This window comes from Peromyscus californicus, unplaced genomic scaffold, assembly GCF_007827085.1.
Source record: "Peromyscus californicus insignis strain IS unplaced genomic scaffold, ASM782708v3 Scaffold_5__1_contigs__length_169319896, whole genome shotgun sequence".
NCBI classification, from domain to species: domain Eukaryota; kingdom Metazoa; phylum Chordata; class Mammalia; order Rodentia; family Cricetidae; genus Peromyscus; species Peromyscus californicus.
The window spans coordinates 25,304,297-25,329,008 of record NW_026294573.1 but is presented as its reverse complement, the minus strand read 5'-3'; the positions used below and the strand labels follow the sequence as shown (position 1 = coordinate 25,329,008).

The 24,712-nt window shown below is 47.8% G+C and overlaps 2 protein-coding genes across 2 annotated transcripts in view; one reads left to right on the top strand and one right to left on the bottom strand.

The window, feature by feature from the left end:
- Yars1 (tyrosyl-tRNA synthetase 1) overlaps positions 1-21,004 on the top strand; it is a 31,550-nt gene extending 10,546 nt beyond the window's left edge. The window contains exons 4-13 of the mRNA XM_052718115.1: positions 531-660; positions 5,853-5,933; positions 9,377-9,469; positions 11,727-11,862; positions 12,678-12,763; positions 15,376-15,511; positions 16,067-16,164; positions 17,216-17,409; positions 18,470-18,611; positions 20,197-21,004. Of these exons, the coding sequence (XP_052574075.1) occupies positions 531-660; positions 5,853-5,933; positions 9,377-9,469; positions 11,727-11,862; positions 12,678-12,763; positions 15,376-15,511; positions 16,067-16,164; positions 17,216-17,409; positions 18,470-18,611; positions 20,197-20,307 (1,207 nt within the window). The 3' untranslated portion in view covers positions 20,308-21,004. The remainder of the gene's footprint in view (positions 1-530; positions 661-5,852; positions 5,934-9,376; positions 9,470-11,726; positions 11,863-12,677; positions 12,764-15,375; positions 15,512-16,066; positions 16,165-17,215; positions 17,410-18,469; positions 18,612-20,196) is intronic.
- A 383-nt stretch (positions 21,005-21,387) lies between these two features.
- Kiaa1522 (KIAA1522 ortholog) overlaps positions 21,388-24,712 on the bottom strand; it is a 30,030-nt gene continuing 26,705 nt past the window's right edge. Inside the window, 2 exon segments of the mRNA XM_052718114.1 lie at positions 21,388-23,324; positions 23,688-24,711. Coding sequence (XP_052574074.1) covers positions 23,317-23,324; positions 23,688-24,711 — 1,032 coding nt within the window. The 3' untranslated portion in view covers positions 21,388-23,316.

Sequence of the window (24,712 nt, the reverse complement as noted above, 5' to 3'; positions counted from 1 at the left end):
CTCTGTGTAGCTTTTGGAGCTTGTCCTGGAACTCACTTTGTAGACCAGGCTGGCCTGGAACTTACAAAGATTCACTTGGCTCTGCCTCCCAAGTTCTGGGATTAAAGGCGTGCACTGCCACTGCCCAGCTTTAAAACTTTTTTTTAAAGGTAGAGAAGAAAGATTGGAAAATTGTAGTATTTATTGATTAAGGGATTCCAGAAGAGAAAAGGGGATGGCAATGATACAGTATGTCACAAGGTAATAGCAGAACATTTTCCAGAACCAAAGGAAAACTAGAAATTTAAAGTAACAGGCTGGGGGGTGGGAGGAGGGAGGACAGGGGAATCTGGGGTTGATATGTAAAATAAATAGAAAATCTCTTAATTAAAAAAAGGAGAAAGAAAAAGTAACAGTTTGGATGCATGAATGGATGTCATGTTGTAGAAGCCGAGGCAGTGCTGTCTTTAGAATGTCCTAACGTCAGGCCTGTCCTGGGACACAGGCCTGGGCCCAGCCTTATCGACATCTCTTCTGCCTTTCTCCTTCAGAGAGTACACGCTGGATGTGTACCGACTGTCCTCCATGGTCACACAACATGATGCCAAGAAAGCCGGGGCTGAGGTCGTGAAGCAGGTGGAGCACCCTTTACTGAGCGGCCTGCTGTACCCTGGACTGCAGGTGCACACGAGGGCGGGGCACCCGTTACCTTTCTGCACTCGTTCTTGCTTTCCTTTGTGAGGATTTTTTTTAAATGTGTATTGCTGTTTTGCCTACGTGTATATCTGTGTGATGGTGTCAGATCCCCTAGAACTGGAGTTAGAGACAGTTGTGAGCTGCCATTGTGTGTGTGTGTGCTGGGAATTGAACCCGGGTCCTCTGGAAGAGCAGCCAGTGCTCTTAACCACTGAGCCATGGCTCCAGCCCTCTGCACTGTTTCTAAGGAGTGGACACAAGCCTCTCGGGGCACTGGCTGTACCCTGTACTCACTCTTCAGGTTGCACTATACCTTCTTTCCTGGCTCTTCTCCATCCTGGATACTTCTTTATTGTAGTCCCTATCTCCCATTTCCTTTCTGGTTTTGATCTTTGGGTGTGTGTGTGTGTGTGTGTGTGTGTGTGTGTGTGTGTGTGTGTGTGTGTGTGTGTGTGTGTGTTTTGAGACAGGGTTTCTCTCTGTAGCTCTGGCTGTCCTGGAACTCACTCTGTAGCCCAGGCTGGCCTCAAACTCAGAGAGATACGCCTGCCTCTGCCTCCCAGTGCTGGGATTAAAGGCATGCGCCATGACCACCCAGCACAATTTTAAAGTATGAAGCTCAGTTGATTGAGTGCTTGCCTAGAGTGCACAAGACTATGAGTTTGATCCCCAGTACCACATGATCTGAGCACTGAAAAAGTAAAGGCAGAAGGATCATGAGTTCAATGATGAGGCCTGTCTGGGCTACATGAGGAAATTATTCCACCCAATGTTCTGGTTTTTTGTTTTAATTTAAGCTCCATCTACTCTCCTAATTGCTGAGAAGTGTTGGTTTTGGTTCTTTTTTTTCTTTTTTCTTATTTATTTTATGTGTGTGAGTGACCTGTCTTCATACACACCAGAAGAGGTAATCAGATCCCATTAGAGATGGTTGTGAGCCACCATGTGATTGCTGGGAATTGAACTCAGGTCGTCTGGAAGAACAGCCAATGAATGTTCTTAACCTCTGAGCCATGTCTCCAGCCTCAGTTTTGGTCACACTATGTATGTACTTCTGCCTGGCTAAAAATTTGCAGGAAGTTTCCTAGCTCTGACTTCAGAGTGCTAAGATTATAGGTGTGCACCACCATGCCCAACCTTTTTTTTACTTCTTCAGTCAAATGGTTTAGATTTCTAGTCCATGGTAACCATGTGTGGTTATTACTAGTAGCTACTAGTTCAGACAGCACAGATACAGAACGTACTCGTCATTACAGAAAGTTCTGTTAGATAGTGCTGTTCTAGGCAGTTCCTTACGCAACCTTCCTCTATGTCCTCTCTCTTTCTTTCTCTCTCCTAATCCCAACTAATTGTGAACTAAATTTTACCAATTTTGCTTTTTAAAACTCTTAAACTCAGGTCTGTGGAGATGATTCAGTGGGTAAGGTGCTTGCTGCTTCAGACCCCCAGCACCCACATTAAAAAAAAAAAAAAAGGCCAGGCAGTGGTGAGCTCAAAGCCAGCCTGGTCTACAGAGCAAGTTCCAGGATAGCCAGGGCTACACAGAAAAACCCTGTCTCGAAAAAGAAGGAAAAAAAAGTCAGGCAAGTGTGGGAACCTGCCTATAATCCCAGCACTTGGGAAGCAGAGACAGGGAATCCCCAGACAAGCTAACTATTAATCCTACTGGATGACAGTAAAGGTCACCAACCCAAAACGTTTGGTCAAATTAAGCAAGCTTTATTTTCTGTCACACAGGACTATCTCCCTAAAGCTGTGTTTGAGAGAATAGGGGTTTTATAGCTCCAAAACTACAAGGCTAGGGTGTTTCCAAGGGTTTGGGTTAGGTAGGAACCTAGCAGGACATTTTATCTTCTCAGGGTGGAGGTCAGGGTATGAGGGTATGGAATGTCAAATTTCAGAAAATGGGACAAGACATGATCAAGCAGGAGTGAACTTATTCTGACCTTAGCTTCTAATCAGGCCGGTCCGTTACTAACTAGCAAGACTAGCCAAGTTAGTGAGCTCCAAGTTCAACAAGAGCTGCAGTCTCAGGTGGGGAGCAATGGAGGAAGACACCCCCCCCCCACCCATCTCTGGCCTCCACATTCATGTATGCACACACACTTACACACACATATCAGCTCTTAAACTTGTTCTTGCTCCACATCTCCACTGCTTTGGATCATGGGTGTTTTTCAGAGCCATACAACGGCCTGCTAGTGATGCTGTCTGTCTCCAGCCTGCATAGGACTCTGGTCCATGTCCTGTCTGCAACTGGTGTCCTTCTTCAGTGTTGGTCACATTTCTCCTTAAAACTGTTCACTGGCAGGACATTACCAAGGTACCCTAGTATGGCATTCATGGTCTTACCTACTTTTCTTTTTACTATTATTACTATTTTTGAGACAGGTTCTCTCTTTGTACCTTCGGCTGGTCTGGAACTCACTATGTGAAGCGGGGGGGGGGGGGGGGGGGGGGGGCTTGAACTCACAGAGATCCACCTATCCCTTCTTCCCTGGTGCTAGGACTAAAGGTGTGCCCCACCTGACCAGCTATTTTAATTTTGAGATAAAGTCTTTGTAGCTCAAGCTGGCTTAGAACTCACTATGTAGACCTGGATGGATCTGCTCTGCCTCTCCAGTCCTGAGATTAAGTCACAAGGCACCATACCTTGCCCTCACCTCCTTGTCTAACCTCTGCACTCACCATGCCCTACATCTCTTGAAGTTTGCTTTCAAAGACTGGACCATTCACTATTTTCCCAAACACTTCTCACACTCTGTTTCCTCTTGTAGTAGAAAGCTTCTCTGTCAGTGGTTCTCAGCGTTCCTAATGCTGAGATCCTTTAATAAAGTTCCTTGTGTTGTGATGACCCCCGACCAGAAAATTACTTTCATTACTACTTCATAACTGTAAGTGTACTGCTGTTATGATTCATAATGTAAATATCCAATGGTCTCAGGCGACCCCTGTGAAGGGGTTGGTCGACAACCCCAGGGGTTTCAACCCACAGGTTGAGAACCACCCTCCAGTTTTGGTGTATTTTGTTTTGTTTTGTGTTTTTCGAGACAAGGTTTCTCTGTGCAACAGCCCTGGCGCTGGATCTGTAGTCCACATTGACTTCAAACTCACAGAGATCCACTTGCCCCTGCCTCCTGAGTGTAGCGGAATCTTAGAAAGTCTTATTAATAAAATCAAACTTGGGGCCAGTTATTTTGGTTGAATGCTGGAAGGTCAGAGAAGCAGAACAAGCCACAGCTACCTCACCTCGCCAGTTCCTCAGCTGATCCTGTTTCCTCAGACTGGAAGCTTCTGAGTCCTCATCCAAATGTGTCTCAGCTGAACTGCTGCTCAAAGCCTAAAGGCTTATCCAGCCAAATGCTTCTAGTTTCTGGTCTTCATGCCTTATATACCTTTCTGCTTTCTGCCATCACTCCCTGGGATTAAAGGCTCACTTTCTGGGATTAAAGGCATGTGTCACCATGTTTGGCTGTATCCTTGAACACACAAGAGATCCAGGTAGATCTCTGCCTCTGGAATGCTAGGATTAAAGACATGTACTACCACTGCCTATCCTCTATGTTTAATACTGTGGCTGTTCTGTACTCTGACCCCAGATAAGTTAATTAGCATGCACAATATTTCGGGGAACATAATACCACCACATTTCCCCTTTTTTTGTCTAAAATTTTAAAAAAAGCTTGTAACTAATACAAGAAAAACTATATCCAATAAGTATATATAATATATACAGTCAAGAATTACATTAATGATGTCTAGTCCATTAACATTTGACAGATTCAGATAAAAACTCCATTAATATATAACAATGTCCAGTCCAGTAACATTTGACAAATTCAGACAAAAATTTTCATTACTTATCCTATTTAAAACAAGTAGTTCCTTTTTAGAAGTAGATTTAATAATTGGCCTTTTTATCTTATCATATTCACCTGAGTGCTAGGATTAAAGGCCTGTGCCACCATGCCCAGCTCTAGATATTCTTAAACCAAGTCCAACCCACAGTTTCATTCTAGGAAGACTTCCCCACAGGAATCGCTTCTTCCTTGGTATTGGCCCTGTTCCTACCATGAGCGTGTAGTTAGCCTGTACACACTGTGCTGAAATGATGTGTGTCTCTCCCCAAGGGGGTCATTGAGCTGCTTGCAGGGAGGATGTGGGTCTGATTCATCCCTGAATGCCCAAGGCTGGCACCAGGCCTGACAACTAATGAGTGATAGTCAGTGTACAGTTAGTAGTCCTGGTTTGCTCTTTTGGGGGTTTGGGGTTTTTTTGTTTTGTTTTTGGTTGGTATTGGGAAAGAGTGGGACAATTGACCTACAGTTCACTTTATAGCATAAACTGATCTAAAACGCATAGCAATTTCTGTGTCTCAGCCTCTTATAGTCATGAACCACTATACCCAGTTCAGGATTACCCTCCCCATGCCTAAAGAGTATCAAGGAAACTTTACTCAAAAGCAAAGCCATAGAAAGGATCTGAACACTGGGCCAGTGAGATTGCCCAGAAAGTTAAGGCACTTGCTAGCCGGCCTGATGTCCTGACTTGGAGCTCCTAAGACCCACAGGGTGAAAGGAGAGACTCAACTCCTACAAGCTGTGAGAGAGCATTGGGCCTCATGAGTGAAGAACCTGTTTTACCTCTGATTATCTAAGTTATCATAAGCCTTTTGTTTTGTTGGAGGTTTGGAGCTAGGGCCTGAACCCAGGACCACAGACAAGTTAAGCAGTTGCTCTTACCACTGACTCTCACACCCTTTTTTTCCCCAAACAGCATCTTACTATATTGTTCAGGCTGGTCTTGAACTCATGACCTCAGGATAACCTCTTGCTTCTACCTCCCAAGTAGATGTCATGGCAAGCAGACAGGAGTCACTGCTTTATGCCAGTTCTTTGATGTGACATAGGCTGCCTTATTCAGTGGGGGACCTTTGGCATCACTCCCTCCCCACTGCATTAGATAGACTAGGAGCATCCGGAGAGCAGGGCCTGTGCATCTGCACTAATGTTCACACAGGTACTCAGCAGCTGTTTCTGAGCCACCAGGGAGGCTCTGTGTTATTTATTCCCTCCTGGCTCTACCCTGTAAAGAAAATCATGTGATTCGAACTTCTCTGTGTCAGGCCCATAGGGGACAAATACAGCGGGTGTTTATGTTCATGTTTCTTTCCACAGGCTTTGGATGAAGAGTACTTAAAAGTAGATGCCCAGTTTGGTGGTATTGACCAGAGGAAGATTTTTACCTTTGCAGAGAAGGTGAGTAGCCACTTCTCTCTCCCATGCCTCTGAGATACACAGCTGAAGCTGACTCAGTTATGAGGCACAGTCACACAGTCACACACCAGACATACACTGGCTGATGGCTATCCTTGTTCTGTGGACCAGAAAGCAGTGTCCAGGACAGCACTGGTGTGAATGAGCTAGGTCTGTCTGCCTCAGCAGCCCACACTGTCTTGGTACCTACTCCCAGAAAGCTGCCCCAGGACTTGCTGGATTTCTGGACTTGCTGGTTTTGTTCCTTCCTGCTGCTACCAGTCAGGAGTGTCATTCTCTCCTAGAGCATTGGGTTTGCGCTACCCTGAGTTTTAGAGAAACCACGGATCTCAGAGATGACGTTTACCAAGGTTCGGAGGGAAATCAGCACAAACACAGTTCTTTTCTTGGAAAGAGCTTGAATACAATGAAGAAGTTGTTGTGGTTTTAGTTTGGGTTTTTTTTGGGGGGGGTTGTTGTTGTTTTCTTAATGTTTATGGGTATTTCGTCTGCATACATGTCTATGCAGCAGAAGCCAGAAGAGGATGTCAGATACCATAGGCCACCATGTGAGTGCTGGGAACTGGACCCAGGTCTTCTAGAAAAGCATCCAGTGCTGTTAACCACTGAGCCATCTTATGTAGCTAGAGTTTTCCTGCCTGGCCCACAGTCAGGACAAATCTCTCTCACCTGCCAGTCCCACAGCCGCTCAAACCCGACCAAGTAAACACAGAGTTTTATATTGGTTACAAACTGTATGGCCGTGGCAGGCTTCTTGCTAACTGTTCTTACAGCTTAAATTAATCCATTTCCATTAATCTATACCTTGCCACATGGCTCGTGGCTTACCGGCATCTTCACATGCTGTTTCTCATCGGGCGGCTGGCAGTGTCTCTGACTCAGCCTTCCACTTCCCAGCTTTATTCTCCTCCTTGTCCCGCCTATACTTCCAATGGCCAATCAGTGTTTTATTTATTGACCAATCAGCAACACATTTGCCATACAGAACATCCCACAGCAATCTTGCTTGCCTCTGTAGTTGGTAATTTTTCAAAGCTTCTCAAAACCTGATCTTGGCAAGGTGTAAAGAAAACAACTCAAGCAGAAATATAAATTCTGAGAATACTTTGACAACTCTAAAACGTTCCTATCCTTTGACCTAATAAAGTCTGCTCCTGGAAACCTGACCTCAGGAAATAAGAACAAACAAACAAACCTTGAGTTGTGTATGAGAGAACTTACCACATTATTAATTTAAAGGAAATATTTAGAAATAAACATATCCAGTGGCAAAGAATTAGATAAAAATGTAGTGAAGGATGAAGAGATGGTTTAGATGCCTGCTGTTGTGACATGTGTCTATAGTCACAGTCTGGGAAAGGCAAAGGCCCTGGGTCCTGGGCCTCACCAGCCAGCCAGCCGAGTCAAAACAAGAAGCTTCAGGGTCAGTGAGAAACCTGTAATAAAATAGAGTGGAGCCGGGCGTGGTGGCCCACACCTTTAATCCCAGCACTCGGGAGGCAGAGGCAGGTGGATCTCTGTGAGTTCAAGGCCAACCAGCGTGAGTTCCAGAGCAGCCAAGGCTGTTACACAGAGGAAACCCTGTCTTGAAAAACAAAAACAAAAATATAGTGGGAAAGCAATTGAAGAAGACATCCCAGTGTCAACCTCTGGCCTTTATATGTATCCACACAGGTGAGTGCACCCTCATACTTGCATGTACATGTATGTGTGCTCGCACGGCGCGTGCGCGCGCGCGCGCGCACACACACACCCTATACTAAAATAGTTTTCAGATTTATTAATGGTTGGGAAACTCGTACAGTGTGTTCTTGGGAAGGGTAGCACAGTTTTGGTTTTTTGGGTCAGGGAAGGAGTTGAGGCAGGGTGTTACTATGTACTTTAGATAGGGAGTTAGCTGGAACTCCCTATGTAGACCAGGTTGGCCTTACCATCATAGAGATCCTTCTGCCTCTGCCTGCACCTCCAGGGTGCTAGGATTAAAGGTATACGTCACTATAGCTGGTATAGCAGGTTGGTGATACAGGACCTCTTACAGCCTAGTCTGGCTTCTGACTTGCTGTGTAGTCAAGGATGACCTTGAGCACCTAGTCTTATTGCTTCTACCTCCCAAATGCTGGGATTATGGGTGTGTTCCCCCATGCCCAATTCATGGGGTCCTAGGGATCAAACCCAGCATCTAGTGTAACCAACTGAGCCTTAAACCCAGCCCTTGTATTTTTATCATTGAGACAGGATCTCACTATGTAGCCCTGGCTAGCTATACTCATAGTGTTTTATTTTTATTTTTTAATGTGTCTCATTGTCCTGTCTGCGTGTATGTATGTGCACCATGTGCATGCCTGTGGGATGGTTGTGAGCTACCATGTGGGTGCTAGGAACCAAGCCCAGATCCAAGTGCTCTTGACCACTGAACCATCTCTCTAGCCCATCTCTCTAGTGTGTTTTTTAATGACTTTGGAAGCTAATAGTTGTAAGCTAGGTATGATGATGCATAGCCCAGGCTGGCATTTAGTTTCCCATGTAGCCAAGGATGACTTTGAACTCTGATCCTCCTGCTTCTTCCCTCCCAAGTGCTAGGATTACAAGTGTGTACTGCCAAGCCTGGCTTCTGTAATTTTCTTTGTATCCTGCTTAATTTTTTTATTTTATGTAAATGGGTGTTTTGTCTGCATATATGTCTATGTACCACATTCCAACCCAGTTTCTGTCTTATGTGTAGATCTCTGTTGATCCTAAAGTCTAGTTAACAATGAAGACCACATATTACACAGCCTGAACTCCGGTCACTGTTGCTTTCTTGTCTGCTGAGTCTTTTTCTTAGCACCTGGTTACAGAAAAATGCTTCAGGGGAAGAATGTGTAGTGGGTGGAGTGCACTCTCAGCAGCCACCTGGTGGCTCACAACCGTCTGGAACTGCAGTTCCAGGTGATCTAGTGCCCTCTTCTGTACCAGGCATGCATGGGATGCACAATCGTACGTGCAGGCAAAACACCCATGCACGTAAAACAAAAAGAATATATATATATATTTAATATATATATATAAGTAATATATATTTAAATATATATATTTAAAAGTCTGCTAACATAATGATGACTGTTGAAAACTATATATGTTCTGCCAGGCAGTGGTGGCGCACGCCTTTAATCCCAGCACTCGGGAGGCAGAGCCAGGAGGATCTCTGTGAGTTTGAGGCCAGCCTGGTCTACAGAGCGAGATCCAGGACAGGCACCAAAGCTACCAAAGAAACCCTATCTCAAAAAAAAGAGAAAGGAAAAGAAAGGAAAACTGTATATGTTCATTAAAAAGACAAGGAAGACTGTAGTACATAGTGCCCTGAAGTTGCTGGTCAGACCCAATGAGAACAGAGCGCTGAGGAGGAATTTATATTTATATCTGCTATTGCCGTGTTTTCATTCCAGTACCTCCCTGCACTTGGCTACTCAAAACGGGTCCATCTGATGAATCCCATGGTCCCAGGATTGACTGGGAGCAAAATGAGCTCGTCAGAAGAGGTAAATTACTAACCGCTTCTTTACATTTATTTATCTATTGGGGGGGGGGGGGGTCCATGTGCCTTTACCCAATGAGACAGACACATCACCAGCCCAAAGATTATGCTTCTCCTTTCTCTTTGTGTTTTTGGTTTGTTTGTTTGTTTGTTTGTGGGAGGGGCATGGGGTTCAAGACAGGGTTTCTCTAGCCTAGCAGACCTGGAACTAGCTCTGGAGATCCACCTGCCTCTGCCTCCTGAGTGCTGGAGTTAAAGGTGTGTGCCACCACTGCCCTTCGATTTTATTTAGTGTTGAGGCTTGAACCTAAGGCCTATCTCATGTTGTACAAGCAATGTTCCACAGCTACATCCCCAGGCCACAACCACTTTCATTTGTTTACACATTGATTTGTTTGTTTGTGTGTATATGTGTGGGTCCACACCTGCAATGGCCCTGGTATCTAGGTCAGAGGACTACTTGGGGAAGTTGGTTCCTTCTACCATGTGGGGACCAGGGATGGAACCCCAGTCATCAGGCTCGATAAACACGCACTTTCACCCACTGAGCCATCTTGCCAGCCCCCCCACAACCATTTCTTGAATCTAGAAAACTCCAGCAAAAGATAGATTGAAGACTCCAACGAGCAGTCCCCTAGCTAAGTAGAGTGTGAATGTCTGTGCTATGAGGCACAGTATGTCATCCAATAAATACCAGCCAGAGCGGTCCTGACAGGGTCTGTCTGGTTAACTGCTGCTGATGACCAGAATGATGGGATTACATGTCTTCCTTCGGCCATCTACTTGTGAGCCTAGCCTTTAACGGCTGAGCTATCCCTCCAGCCCGTCGGCCATCTACTTGTAATGGTAGCACCCTGGAGGCTGAGGCAGGAGGATGGAAAGTACAAGTCAACCTTGGTGGCAGACACCTTTACCTGCCGAGCCATCTCACCAGCCCTAGCTTCAAACTGTTAATGAGTGATATGCCACCTCACATAACTAAAATCTCCATTTAAAATTTTTAATTTTAATAGCCGAGCATGGTGGCACACGCCTTTAATTATAGCACTTGGGAGGCAGAGGCAGGCAGACCTCTGACTTTGAGGCCAACTTGGTCTACAGAGGGAGTTCCAGGACAGCTAGAACAGTTACACAGAGAAACCCTGTCTCAGGGGGAAAAAAAAAAGAATGTCTATGGGCCTGGCTGTAGTGGCACACCACCTTTAATCCCAGCCCTTGGGAGCCAGGACAGCCAGGGCTACTCAGAAACCCTGTCTCAAAAAAAAAGGAGTAAGGAATGTTTATAGGACTAGAGAGATGACTCAGTGGTTAAGAGCACTCACTGTTTTGTTTTGTTTTTGTTTTTTTAAGACTTATTTATTTATTTTATGTGTATGAGTGCTCTATCTGCATGTATGTATATCTTTATGCCAGAAGAGGACATCAGATCCCACCATAGATGGCTGTGAGCCATGATGTGGTTGCTGGGACTCGAACTCTGGTCCTCTGGAAGAGCAGCCAGTGCTCTTAACTGCTGAGCCATCGCTCCAGCTCCAATACTTGATGTTCTTTTTTTTCTTTTTTTCTTTTTTGAGACAGTTTCTTTGTGAAGCTGTGGAGCCTTTCACTCTGTAGCCCAGACTAGCCTCGAACTCACAGAGATCTGCCTGCCTCCACCTCCCAAGTGCTGGAATTAAAGGCATGTGCCACCACCGCCCGGTGCACACTCACTGTTCTTGAAGATGACCGAGGTTCAGTTTCCAGCACCCACACTAGGTGGCTCACAACCACTTGTGACTCCAATTCCAGGGCATCCAACATCCTCTTCTGACCCTGTAGGCTCCTGCATGCATGTGGTACATATACTCAGGCATACATACATACACATGTTTTTTTTAAATCAATGGATAAATAAATAGTTAGGGCTTGGGATATAGCTTAGTTGATAGAGTCCTCACCTAGCATAAATGCAGCTCTGGGTTTGAACACTACATAAAGCAGGCCTCGTAGTACATATCTATGCTTCTAGCACTAGGGATATAAAGGCAGAAAGTTCAGTTCAAGAACATCCTTAGCTACATAGCAAGTTTGAGGCTAGCTTGAGTTACAGAGACCTTAGCTCAAAAGAAGACAAAAGAGTGTGTAATCCATCATGGGAAAAAATGGATAGATTTGACTTCATTAAAATAAACTTTGTTTTTAAATTATATAATGTATGTTAAAGTTAGTTGAGTGTGTTCTCATTTTCAACCACAAGAGGTCTCTTCCCTCATGACTTCCAGGAGTCCAAAATCGACCTCCTTGATCGGAAGGAGGACGTGAAGAAAAAGCTGAAGAAGGCCTTCTGTGAGCCAGGCAACGTGGAGAACAACGGGGTTCTGTCCTTCATCAAGCATGTCCTCTTTCCCCTCAAGTCTGGTAAGAGTCTCCCTGCTTGTTTCTCAGGGGCCATGCTGGAAGATCCAAGTTCCTGCTGGGACTATTCTTAAAATTGTCACAGAATCTTCCTGCAGGGACTGGCTGCCCTGAATCTCTGCCCTGATTTCATATATATGCTGTGCATTGTGAGGCTGGGCTGTCCCTCAGTTATCTGTGTGTCTATTACCAGGCAGTGTCTGTGTGTGTCTGTTATCAGGCAAGATCTGAGAGATCGTCAGGCTGCAGAGGGGTGTCGGAAATGAGAGTGCAGACAGACAGTTTGAACTGGAATACAAAAGAATTCTTTGTTGTTTTGTTTGTCTTTGGAGACCAGGTTTCTCTGTGTAGCCCTAGCTGTCCTGGAACTCACTCTGTAGACCAGGCTGGCCTCAAACTCACAGAGATCTGCCTGCCTCTGCCTCCCCAGTGCTAGGATTAAAGGCATGTGCCACCACCACCCAGCTGAATAAAAAAGAATTCTAAGCCATGATGTTTGTTGAATACACAGTTGTGGCTGCTTATCCAATTAAAGAATAGGAAGGCGCATTGTACAGAGCATGTCTAACATGCCTCATATCCTAGATTTAATCCCAGCAGCAAAAACTGAAAAAGTCAATGCCGGGGCTGGTGAGATAACTTAGTTGGTAAAAGTAAAATGCTTTAAATATATGTGTGTGCACACGCGCACACACACACACACACACACACACACACACACACACACACACACACAAATAGCAAACTACAAATGGTCATGCATATTTGGTGGAGGACTACTGTGCCTGCGGTTACTGACTTGTGGGTGTCTGTTGTAGAGTTTGTGATCCTGAGAGATGAGAAGTGGGGTGGAAACAAGACCTACACCGTTTACCTGGAGCTGGAGAAGGACTTTGCCGCTGAGGTAACACTAGAGGAGAATGAATGTGCACTGAGTCTAACAGTCTCTCCCTCCTGGACGAGCCACACAGCTCTGCCTTGATGCCCTCCAAGGCTGTTTTATTAGTGACTTGGATTTGGATTCAAGTAGTTTATGAAGTAGATGGGCGAATAGCAGATACTTAAAATGCTGATTTTCATCATTCTCCAAGGGGCCAGATGCATTGCAGTAAAGAACCTTTCTCCACGCCTGCACGGTGGGCACATACCCACACCAGACACATTTATACACATAATTTAAAAAAGAAGAAGTAGGCATGCTTAGCCAGAAAGCAAGTATATATTCTGTCATCAGCTATAAGAAGAGCTTCCCCGGGGGAGGGACTAGGTTTTCATGTCACTCCAGAGTCAATGCAAGACTTGGGTGGGAGGAGGGTTGAAGACCTCAGTGGTTAAGAGCACTTTCTGCTCTTGCAGAGGACCCACATCAGGCAGCTCACAACCACCTGGGACTCTAGCTCCAGAGACTCTGCTGCCCTCTTCTGCTTCCAAAGGCTACAGTAGTATATGTGTGTACAGGCACACACAGACGTGTAACTTAAAGATGAAAAAGGCTGACATGCATATATGGGATTTGGTTTGGTTTGAGGGGTTTTTTTTTGCTGTTGTTGTTGTTGTTTTTGGTTTTGGTTTTTGGTTTTTTTGAGAAAAGTGTTATATTGGATTTTTAAAATATGTTCTATGTAGCCCTGACTATCCTGGAACTCATAGAGATCCACCTGCTTCTGCCTCCCCAGTGCTGGGGTTAAGAGTGGGTACCAACATGCCCCAACTAAGAGAAACTCCCCCAGCCTCGGGAGTTGGTAAAGTGGGCTGACTCACTTGACTTTGCGTCCCCTTCCCTTAGAGGTGGGGGGCAGCAGCTGGGGAACCACTTGGAGGCAATGCTAGATGTAAGCGGGTCTGAGTGGCAGCTGGAGGGGACTCTGATCTCTGAGGTCTGGAAGCTTGTGTGGCCCGTTTGGGGATGTGTTGCAGACATTACTGTGAAACCCTTCTCTATTGTCTGAGGCAGGCCACAGAACCCACATCCCTGCAAGCAGTTCTTTGTGGGAATGCTGAGCAGAATTAGAAGGAATGCTTCTGGAAAATTCTGCAGCCACATATTCCCACAGTACTTGCCATGGTGGAATTTCAAGTCTGGTGCGGCTATGTAGTTTTGATTTTCACTGCCTGAGACAGAAGCCACTCACTGGTGACATGTGGCTGTGGAGCACTTACGGTGTGGATACTGCAACCAGCAAACTGAATTTTAATTGACATCTGGATAGCTGCAGGCCTAAAGCTTTCACTCAAAGTTAACTATTCCCAAGGAAATGAAGAAGTAGCATCAGAAACAGAAATGTTGTCACTAATGTATTACAGCAATCATACCTAAGGATGTCCCTTCAGAATAGCTAAGTACTTCCAGACTATACTTAGGTACAAAAGGTAACTCCAGGATACAGACAAAATACTGAATTTCAGCCAGGAGGTGGTAGCACATGCCTTTAATCCCAACACTGTCCTGGGACTCACTTTGTAGACCAAGTTGGCCACCTGCCTCTGCCTCCTGAGTGTTGGGATTAAAGGTGTGTGTCTCGGCCACACCGGGCAATGAGCCTGTGTGCAGGCTGTAGCATTTCATGTGAGGTCATATGTGGATTTTTCTTGTGTTGTCATACTGATGCTTAGACCTGGGAGCATCACGGATCTGCCCTGCAGGTGAGGACTGCTCAGTTGTACCTCCATGTGGCAGCACCACTCACCATTGCCACCATATTGTGTACCTCAGTCCTCAGTCTGACTCAGATATACCCCCGCTAGCATCCTCATTTTTATTGCTTGTTTGTTTATTGTTTAAGTAAACCAAGACTGGGCTGAGGATGTGGCTCAGTGGTAGACAGCTTGCCCAGCATGTATAAGACACTGGGTTCAACCCCCAGCACCTCAAAAAAAAAAGAAAAAGTAGTGAAAGTCATCATCATCAAAACTTAAAAGGGGTTAAGTGTCCAATTACACCGTTAACCAGAGCTTTAATCCTTATATGTCTAACTCAGTCTTTAGGCCTAGGGTTACCTGTGTGAACATTTTCCTGTAGGTAACATTTGGTTTATGGCTCAAAGTATAAATGGAAAGACTAGCAGAATTAGAATAATGAGTGCCAGGTGGTTGTGCTGCAGGCCTTTAATCCCAGCACTTGGGAGACAGAGGCAGGTGGATCTCTGAGAGTTCAAGGCCAGCCTGGGCTACAGAGTGAGTTCCAGGAGAACCAAGGCTACCCAGAGAAACCCTGTCTGGAAAAAACAAAAAAAAAAAAGAATAATGAGCATATTCAGCCTATAAAAGCCTTAAACTAGAACAGAATTCAAAGTCCAAAGGTCTAGATGCTAGGCTGAGGGCAGGAAGACTGTGGGTTTGAGGGTAACCTGGGCTACATAGTAAGACCTGTCTGAGACAAGCAGCCACCTGGCTTTGAGAGCACTCACTCTCTGTTCTACCTGGTTTCCTGAGTGTTGTAAGGCTCCAGACTGCAGGGAACATTCTTCTGTCTGCCATGTCACCTCTCATCTCACTGGGCCTTGTTTACTTCTGTAGGTTGTACACCCTGGAGACCTAAAGAATTCTGTTGAAGTTGCCCTGAACAAGTTGCTGGACCCCATTCGAGAAAAGTTCAATACCCCAGCCCTGAAGAAGCTGGCCAGTGCTGCCTACCCAGAGCCTTCAAAGCAGAGTAAGGCCAGCTGGGAAGAAGCCTGGGATTGAGACCACTTCAAACCTTCTAGTATAAGTTTGCTAAACCTGCCTTAGTGAGCTTGTCCCTAGGTGGTGTTCGCAGTGGCAGTCTGTTGACAGCTGCTCAGGCTTCTTGAAAACACGCATTTTAACAGCCTCCTTGCTCCCATCTCTCTGCTTCTGTCTCGTGAGTTGGTCATCCAGTTACCCATGATGCTGAGGTGCTGCTGTAGATACCTTTGTGCGACCCATCCAGAAGAGACTGAGCAAATTCTGCATGGAATTTATGAGTAGAAATACCCAAAGGTGGCCAGACTAGTGCAGGCCTTGCCCTCCATCTTAGTAATAGAGAAAAGCTGAGGAGGAAAATCTTGTGTCCCTTCTCCAAGGCTGCAGGGCCTGTGTTAAAGTGTAACTCAGTGGATGGGCTCAGTGATTCTCTCCTAAATCCTGCCTGGTTTCAGTATCCTCATCTGGGGCAGGCAGACCTGGCCTGCCATTGGGGTGGGAGAGGAGGAGAGTCCCGACCCCACGGAGTTCTTCTCATTTCCAGAGCCCACTGCCAAAGGCCCTGCCAAGAATTCAGAACCAGAGGAGATCATCCCCTCCCGGCTGGATATCCGTGTAGGCAAAATCATCAGTGTGGAGAAGGTACTCGTTTTCACCTACATCCCAAAGAGGCAGAGAAGGGTTGGGTCGGTGTGTTTCCATCTGGAGGAAACCTAGGGAGGGGAGGCAGCACCCATGGGGTCATATTGCATGTCAGAGCCCAGGTGTCCAATTGCAGGCAGTCTCTGAACCTTATACAACACAGCCAGGAACCAGGAGAGAGGAACAGTGGTCAGAGAACTTAGCCATCAAATGGCCCGATGTACTCACCTAGAACGTACCAGCTTGCCTGGACTAGCTTCTGGTCTTACTTAGGTTGGCCATTTGCCCCTTAGAAGGTGGCTGGGGGGAAGCGGACTTCCTTTTTTGTAGGTCATGTGATCAATCATTGGCTGGGAACCATTGTTCTAGGCCTTTTTCCCCTGGCGTTGATTTGCTTGACACTCTGGCCCTAAGCCTCCCAACCCCTGGATAGACTACTTGATATGGTTGTTGGTGCTCCCACCTCAGATGGTGAGGCCACCATTCATCCACTCCCAGCTCCTAGACACCTGGGACCCTTGGTGTAGTACTTGGGTCATAATGGCACTCACTAAACAGTCCAGGCTACCTAATCTCCGTTAAGAGATTTTTCCACTAGCCATTAGGTTCATTTTCTCAAATCTAGTCCCTTGAGGAGTAAATGTTCCTTCAAGGCATGTTCTCAAAGCCAGGCATGATAGCACATGCCTGTAATCCTAGGATTTGGGAAGCTGAGGCAGGAGGATCACTGCAAGTTAAAGGCCAGCCTTGGCTACATAGTGAGACCTTGTCCCAAAAATGAAAAAAAGAAAAAGACAAATGCAGGGGAGCTTTGGAAAGAGCAGATGTCCCTTTGTGATGACCTCCACTGTGACCATCTCCCACTAATTTATTTGTGTACTGGGGGTTGAGGAGAATATGCCTGCCACATGTGTGGAGGTTTGAGGACTCATTTCTCTCCTTCTACCATGTGGTACCTGGGGATCTAACTCAGGCGATCAGGATTGGAGGCAAGCACCTTTACCCACTGAGCCATCTCTCTGGCCCTCTGACAAGAATTTCTTGCTGGCAGCACCCAGATGCAGATAGCCTGTATGTGGAGAAGATTGATGTGGGGGAAGCTGAACCCAGGACTGTGGTGAGCGGCCTCGTACAGTTTGTGCCCAAGGAAGAACTCCAGGACAGGCTGGTGGTGGTGCTGTGCAATCTGAAACCCCAGAAGATGAGAGGAGTCGACTCCCAGGGCATGCTGCTGTGTGCTTCCATGTGAGTGAGGGTTTGTGGGCCAGGGCCTGGGGAGGGCAAGTGAGGAATTGCACAGGATGACACCCTCCCATACACCATGTATAAGCCCTAAGAAAATGCCCCCTTCCACATTGATGCCAAAAGATAAGGCATGAAAGGATGGCTGTTCAAGTACTGTGAATTAAACACCTTGCATGAAAGATAAATTGTTGAGAGAAAACCAGATTGGAGGGCATAGTGGCACATGCCTTTAATTCCAGCACTTGGGAGGCGGAGACAGGCAGATCACCAAGAGTTCAAGGCCATCCTGGTCTACATAGTGAGTTCCAGAGCTACACAGTGAAACTCTGCCTTGGAAAAAAAAATTTTTTTAATTAAAAAATAAAATAAAGGGGTTGGGGATTTAGCTCAGTGGTAGAGCGCTTGAGGCAAGCGCGCAAGCTCAAGGCCCTGGGTTTGGTCCTCAGCTCCGGGGGGCGGGGGGATACAAAAAATATAAAATAAAAATGGATGGATGCTGGACACAGTGGCACCTACCTTTAATCCTGGCACTTGCAGGGAAGGGTCTCTAAGCCTGGTTTACTTCTCAAGTTCCTGACCAGCACGGCTACACAGTGAGATCCTGTCTCACCAAAAGGAAGGCTGGAGGTTGGATACAGCTCAGTTCGAGTTCTTGCCTAGCTGGCTTGAAGCTCGGGGTTTGATCTCCAGCACCTCATAGAAGTGAGTGTGGTAACCCACACCCATGACCCAGCACTGGGGAAGTGGCTGCTGGAGAATCAGTTCAGGAACAGCCTGGGCTACATGAGACTCTCCAGATAAACAGAAATGCGGGTGTCACACTACTAATAAGAGGTGGGGCCAGGATACCAACCTGTTGTGATTGGGTACAGAATCACTGCTGGAGACCCAGGTGTTCCTCTTTCCAGAAAAAGAGATACTGAATATAGTCCTGAGTTAAGTGTTCAGAGAGGGAAAAGTGACCAGGACCTCCTGGGTTATGGCACTAAGGACCCGGGTCACTTTAACACCCACAGCTGTTGGGAAGTCCATCATCTTGCCTTTTGTCCTGTCTTTCCAGAGAAGGGCTGAGCCGCCAGGTTGAACCTCTGGACCCTCCTGCAGGCTCGGCTCCTGGTGAGCGAGTATTTGTGAAGGGCTATGAGAAGGGTCAGCCAGACGAGGAGCTCAAGCCCAAGAAGAAAGTCTTTGAGAAGCTGCAGGTGAGATGCTACTGTCCTCCCTTGCCCAGGCTGCCCCAGTGTGCTGTTCCTGAGTCAGCAGTTGCCTCTTTCCCAGCTGACACTTCCTGCACTGAGTCCCTTCATCTTCATTCAGCTCTGAATATGAGGGGCTGAGAGTCTCAGAAGGACTCTGCATATGCCAAGTAGTGACATGAAGCAAGTGAGGGACTTTCAGACACTTCCTTGTCCATTTGATCATAGTCTGAGAAGGCAGCAGATGGGAGGTCATCCCCATTTTACCTCAGGCTGTGACCCTCCATACCACAGCAAATAAATGAGTAAAAGGAAGAAGTAGATCCCCTCCTACCCAGGAGCAGTTAGAGCATCCACTAAGCTGAATACGGCCTGCTCCAGCTGTCCTGGACTCGCTCGCTCGCTCACTAGCTCATTTTTTTTTTTTTTTTTCAGTAATATCAAGTCCAGAATATGTGTCAGGCACTGTTCTAAGTGCCTGGACTACACCAGTGTAACAAATTAGCTCTCTTTGTGGAACAAACTTTATAGATGCTGTCTTAAATAGAAGGCCAGAATGAAGAGAATATCCCTAGTCCTGCTGGGTGTTTTGGTGCCTGTATGTAATCAAATACTTAAGAGGCAGAGGTAGGAGGACTGCCCCAAATTCATGCCAATCTGTTTAACAAAGTAGGTCCAAAGCTGGGCAGTGGTGGTGCACGCCTTTAATCCCAGCACTCAGGAGGCAGAGGCAGATGGATCTCTGAATTCAAGGCCAGCCTGGTCTACAAATCAAGTTCCAGGACAGCCAGGGCTGTTACAGAGGAAACCCTGTCTGGGGGAAGTGGGGGGGAGCTAATTAATTAATTAAAAAGGTCCAGACCAGCAAGGGCTATACAGTAAGACTCTTCTCAAGACAAAAAAAAAAAAATGTGGACATGTATTTCCAGTCCTGTCAAAGCTACTTAAATAGGCCTTGATTGCTTCTTTCTGATCTTTTGCTGGACAGAGGGGCATTCAGGTTAGTCTGCTTTTTATCCCTGAGTGTTTCCTCATATTAAGTATCCAGAGGGATCATGTGTATAGCGTATCATGGCCTATCAGCTGCTATGACCAGCGTGGGTGTGCTGAGTGGCAGAGCACTCACTCAGCGTATCAAACAAGACCCTAGGTTTGATCCCTGACACCTTTGTCATCATACACACACACACACACACACACACACACACACACACACACACACACACACACACACACACACACACACAGTGCTGTGATATTAGCAGTCTAGAAGTCTTTATATTTATTCATAGAAATGAATGTGCTTACCAAAAGATCAGAACATGGAAGCCTTTGGGGAGCTGTACTCAGAAACACTGGATCAGGGGCCCAGGTGGTGGTGCACCTTCAATCCCAGCACTCAGGAGCAAAGGCAGGAGGATCACTGTGAGTTTTGAGGCCAGCCTGAACTACATAGTTCCAGGACAGCCAGGACTACTCAAGGAGACCCTGTCTCAAAAACCAAAATGAAAAAGTTGGGCCAGTTCATGCTAATAATGTGAGAAGTTTGTGTCCCGCTACCGTAACTTTGTTTTCTATCTGTCTTGTCCAGGCCGATTTTAAGATTTCTGAGGAGTGCATTGCACAATGGAAACAAACCAACTTGATGACCAAGCTGGGGTCCATCTCCTGTAAATCACTCAAAGGGGGGAACATTAGCTAGCCGGCTCAGCCTCCTCCTCGCACCATGCCATCTGCGGTCTCAGCTTATTGCATCATCACCCGTCCCCATCTCAGGACACTGAGCTGCAGGTCTGGAACTGTTGATAGACAGAAGACTTGGTAAGGGACAGCTCACCTTCCTACCGGCTGGGATCATCCCACCTGGCTGCAAGGGAACTGGCCGTCAGCGTGGGGTAAGGACGGCTGCCCAGCAGCAGAGCTGCGCCTCCTCCCTTGGCAGCTGACTTGAGAAATCTGGTTTCAATAGAACCAGTAGAAAAAGTTTATTCCACTGTCCTTGAAATTGGAAAAACACTGGTTCCCAAGTTTCCGAGGGTTGTCCCCACAGCTGTACCTCTAGCCGGGATCTAGTGCCTGGTCTGGGCTAATTACAGTTTCTCCCCACAGGAAATTGTGGGATTTGAAAAGAAGGGAAACAGAGCCTAGAGGTCTATCAAGCTTCCCAGGGCTGGCAGCACCCCAAGGCCCGCCTACCCTGAGGCTTGGCACCAGTGGCAGGGTCTGCCCCAGCTCTCCTGGGGCTTCCCTTGATCTGGCTAGGTTGGGACACTCCCAAAACCAGATGTGTGTCAGCAGCAGGACAGGAATGGACTGACACAACGTGGGGTACTTCATAAGGCATCTCAATCAGGTCACTAACCGCCACTGTCAAATTCAAATAAAGTGTCTGAACACGGTGTCTGGGTGGATTCGTCTGCACCACACCATGTTGGAGATGGCATGAGCGTACAGCAGCAGCTCTGTCACCTAACCTGGGACCGCTGGCTTCAGCCCTATAATGCGATGGGGCAGACAGGGATCGATGACGGACACCCTGAGTTTCCCTCTGTCATTACTAAGCGGGAGGTCCACTCCTGGGCCAGTGCTCACAGCAGGCAGACACCACCTCTTCTGACAGCAAGCCCGGAGCACACTGCCCTGTCCTAGCACAGCCAGGTCTTCTGTGGTTCATTAGCCCGCAACTAGGTTCATGCTGCTGTGAGGTATGTGTTCCTCAAACCTCGTTACATATATTACCCAGCATCCCCTGTTGTAATGTCTGGAAAAGAGTAGTCACAGCCAAGTTTCAATCATTTAATTAATACCTTTTAATGAAACACAGCTTTGTCATGTGTCCCACTCAAGCTTCAGGGGAATGGGGAGGGCTGTTTATATAGATATATCAAAGACTCAAAAAGTTAAGGAAATATATATATATATATATTTCTCTCTTCTAACATCTTTATGCAAATTAAAAATCAGAGGCTTTTGGTCTCTCCGTTTGCACAAGGTCAAGCTTATTTACCCCAGAGGACAAAGAAAGGTTGCCCCTCTTAAGATTCTCCTTTCTTCTTTGTACTCTGACGGACCCAGTGCAGAAACAAGCAGAGATCCCAAGTCAGGACAAGAGCTCCAGTAACACTGGAGGGGGAAAAGCGCTGCTTCCCCACCCCCAGCAGCTCCCAGATTCCCAGGGCCTGGATCCTGGGGCAGAACAGTGCTTACTGATTGATTGTCCTCCCCCCACACCCCATGGGACAGTGCCATCCCCCCAGCAGCAGCCTCCATCACACACTGGGCAAGGGAAAGACCGTGACAAGCATCCTAGCAGCAGGGCTGAGGAGCCTGGACTCTCCTCCAGTCCCCAGTTTTCGACAGGAAAGTCAGCAGCAAGGGGCAGTGGGTCACTCTCTTCTTGGTGGTGGAGATGCTAAAGGCAAGACCTTGCCAGGCTCAAGCCCCCACTGAAAAAGACTCAGGAGGTGGCCCGAAAGGAGGCACAGCCATTGGAGCTGATAGGGACAGGCTGAAAATAAGTCATTGAATTCCAGGAAGAGAGATTAGTAGCAGAGGCTGCTATCTGGGGACAGCCACCAGCCTGCCCACTTGGGATCACTGGGTGTCCCCTCTTGGACTAGGGAAGAATCTGGCCCAAGGTACCCCTTTGGCTTCCCATCCTTGCCACTCAGCCTCTGCTGCCTCCTCCTGGCTGAAAGGCAGCTGCAGAAAGGACATGCACCAAAGAGTAGAGACAGGTCAGAGAAAGAATGAGGGCCAGGCCTGGGCCACTGGCCAAGGAAGTCCCTGCCAGGCTCTCCTGCCAAGATGAAATGGACACATCCCATGAGCTCCTGGCTCTGAAGCTGTGCCCATCCACCCAAACCCAATCAAGTGTCACAGGACAGGTGCCCAGCATGCCAAGATCCCAGATGGCTTCCTACTCTGGTCTGGTTTTTGGTTTCTTAGTGCACAGTGCCCACAGACCTCTGGTTCTTCCTCCCCTCGTCCATGAGTCCCCTATGAGGAGGAGCACCTGTCAGAACTGGGAGGCAGGAGAGTGGTTGGTGGTAGGTTGAGGCACAGAAAGGCTAGCCCCCTCTGTACCTTTTGTGCTTTGGAATTCCACAGCCCCACTCCTGCTGCCAGCCTGGGAAGCCTGTGGGGATGACTTGCCCATCTCCAAGAACTTAGGAAAGGAGTGGACTGGACTGGCAGAATGGACAGACTGGTCCCAGCTGGGGGCTGGCTACCAAGAGACTGATGCTGCCACCGTGTAAACAGGCTCTTCGAATGTGGTTTCATGAGCCCGAGAAGATGGACATGCAGCCACTTTGCAAAGTGCTTTGATTCTGGACTACAATACACATGATTCCCAACATGAAACAAAATAAACACATGTTCTGCTCCCACCTCTGTGGCCTTGGGATGGAGGTGGAGGCACAGCCACCCACTCCCACCAGCTACCTTCTTCAAGAGGAGGCTAAGGCCAAGGCTGCAGGGCTTATGGAGGGGAATCCTTTCAGGAAAAGGCATGAGGGAAGGGGAACTTGGAGGATGGGCAACATCAGGCTTGCATAAACATGGAAGGCTGTGGAGATTAAGGCTGCAGGCATCCTTTCTTAGGCTGTGTGCCATGTCCTCTCTTCCTTGGAGCTGCTCAGGTCCCTGAGAGATTGTATTCCTGGGATGGGTCAGCAGTGCCCGTTGATGATGGTCAGACCAGTCTCCTCTATGGATCTGTGAGGAAGGGGACATTGAGCAAGCCTCTCAGCTTGGCTCCGACAATAAACCTAAGATGTGCTCACCCAACCTTTCTGTATGCCCTCACTTCACTGAACTGGGAGAGACACCTTCAACAGACTGTAACATGGGTGTCTCTGCCCCGTTTTACAACATAACAGAGATGGGAAATGATGGGACAAAACTGGACTACACTCACGTCAGCTGCCAGTGTCTGTGTCCCGTCTACCCCTCCTCCCTCTGATTCCTATCACTAGTTTGAAGATGAAGTCCACCTATCCCACATATCTCAAAACCTGATCCGAGAACATTCCCCTATGGACCCCCAGAGAACTGATTCTGCACCAGTGCCTACAGTACCTGAACCAGGGGGGCCCATCTTCTCCGTACCAGCCAGTTGCACACCTCCATTCTCTGCCAGCTCCCCGTTAGTCCTGTCCTCAGCGTGAGGGAGCCCGTTGGTGGATGGAGCAGTAAGAGATTCAGCCCTAGGAAAACTGGGGGAGGGAGGAGGGACTCCTACAGAGGGCTTGCGGGCCACGGGTGGGGGAGCCTTGGAAGGCTTCTTCTGGGCCTGGGATGGCCGCTGCTCTGAAATGCTCCGAAGTTCAGCCACCAGATTCCGCTGGAGGTCAGCCTGGGCCTCAGGGGACACAGTCCGCTCGAGCTGCAGTTTTTTGGTGCCCTTGGAAAAGATGAAGCTGGCCTTGGAGGCAGGAGATTGTGGAGACCGTGGTTCTGCCTCTGGTGGTCCAATGGGCAGAGCACTTCCAGGGTTCTCAGTGGCAGCCAAACTGGAGGCCTTGAGTCGGACGGCAGCATGGAGCCCAGAGGAGGGGGCAGGCACTGGGCTGGCCCGCCCTGACAGGGCTCTTCGTAGTGGTTTCTGGGGGGCCGATGGCCCTGGAGATGAATTTGGAACCCCTGTGGAAGCACCCACAGATCGAAGCCGTACCATCTGCAGGAGTGAGGGTGTGACCAGAGGTGCGCCAGCATCCTCCCTGGGAGCCCCACTGTTCTTGCCCACAGAGTCTTTCTGAGGGAGCTTGGCCAGAGGCTCTGAAACAGAACTAGCTGGAGGTGGAGCTGGTGGAGCTGGTGGAGCTGGTGGAGGGGTTTGGATATGCTGGGGTGAGGTTTGGGATGAGCTAGCAGCGGAAGCGGTGGCAGCCAGGTTGCTGCAGGGATCCAGAGGGCCAGGCTCCAGGCCTGCAGAGAAGAAGACCTCCTCAGGTGGGGGAAAGTCAGCCATGGACAGGTCCTGTTCCTCAGATGTAGGTGGTGGTGGTGGTGGCCAGCTGGAATCTGGGGGGGACTCTTCAGCAGTCTCTGGAGCAGGTGGGACCTCCTCAACCACTTCGGGCTTCTTACTAGGCGGCGGGGGG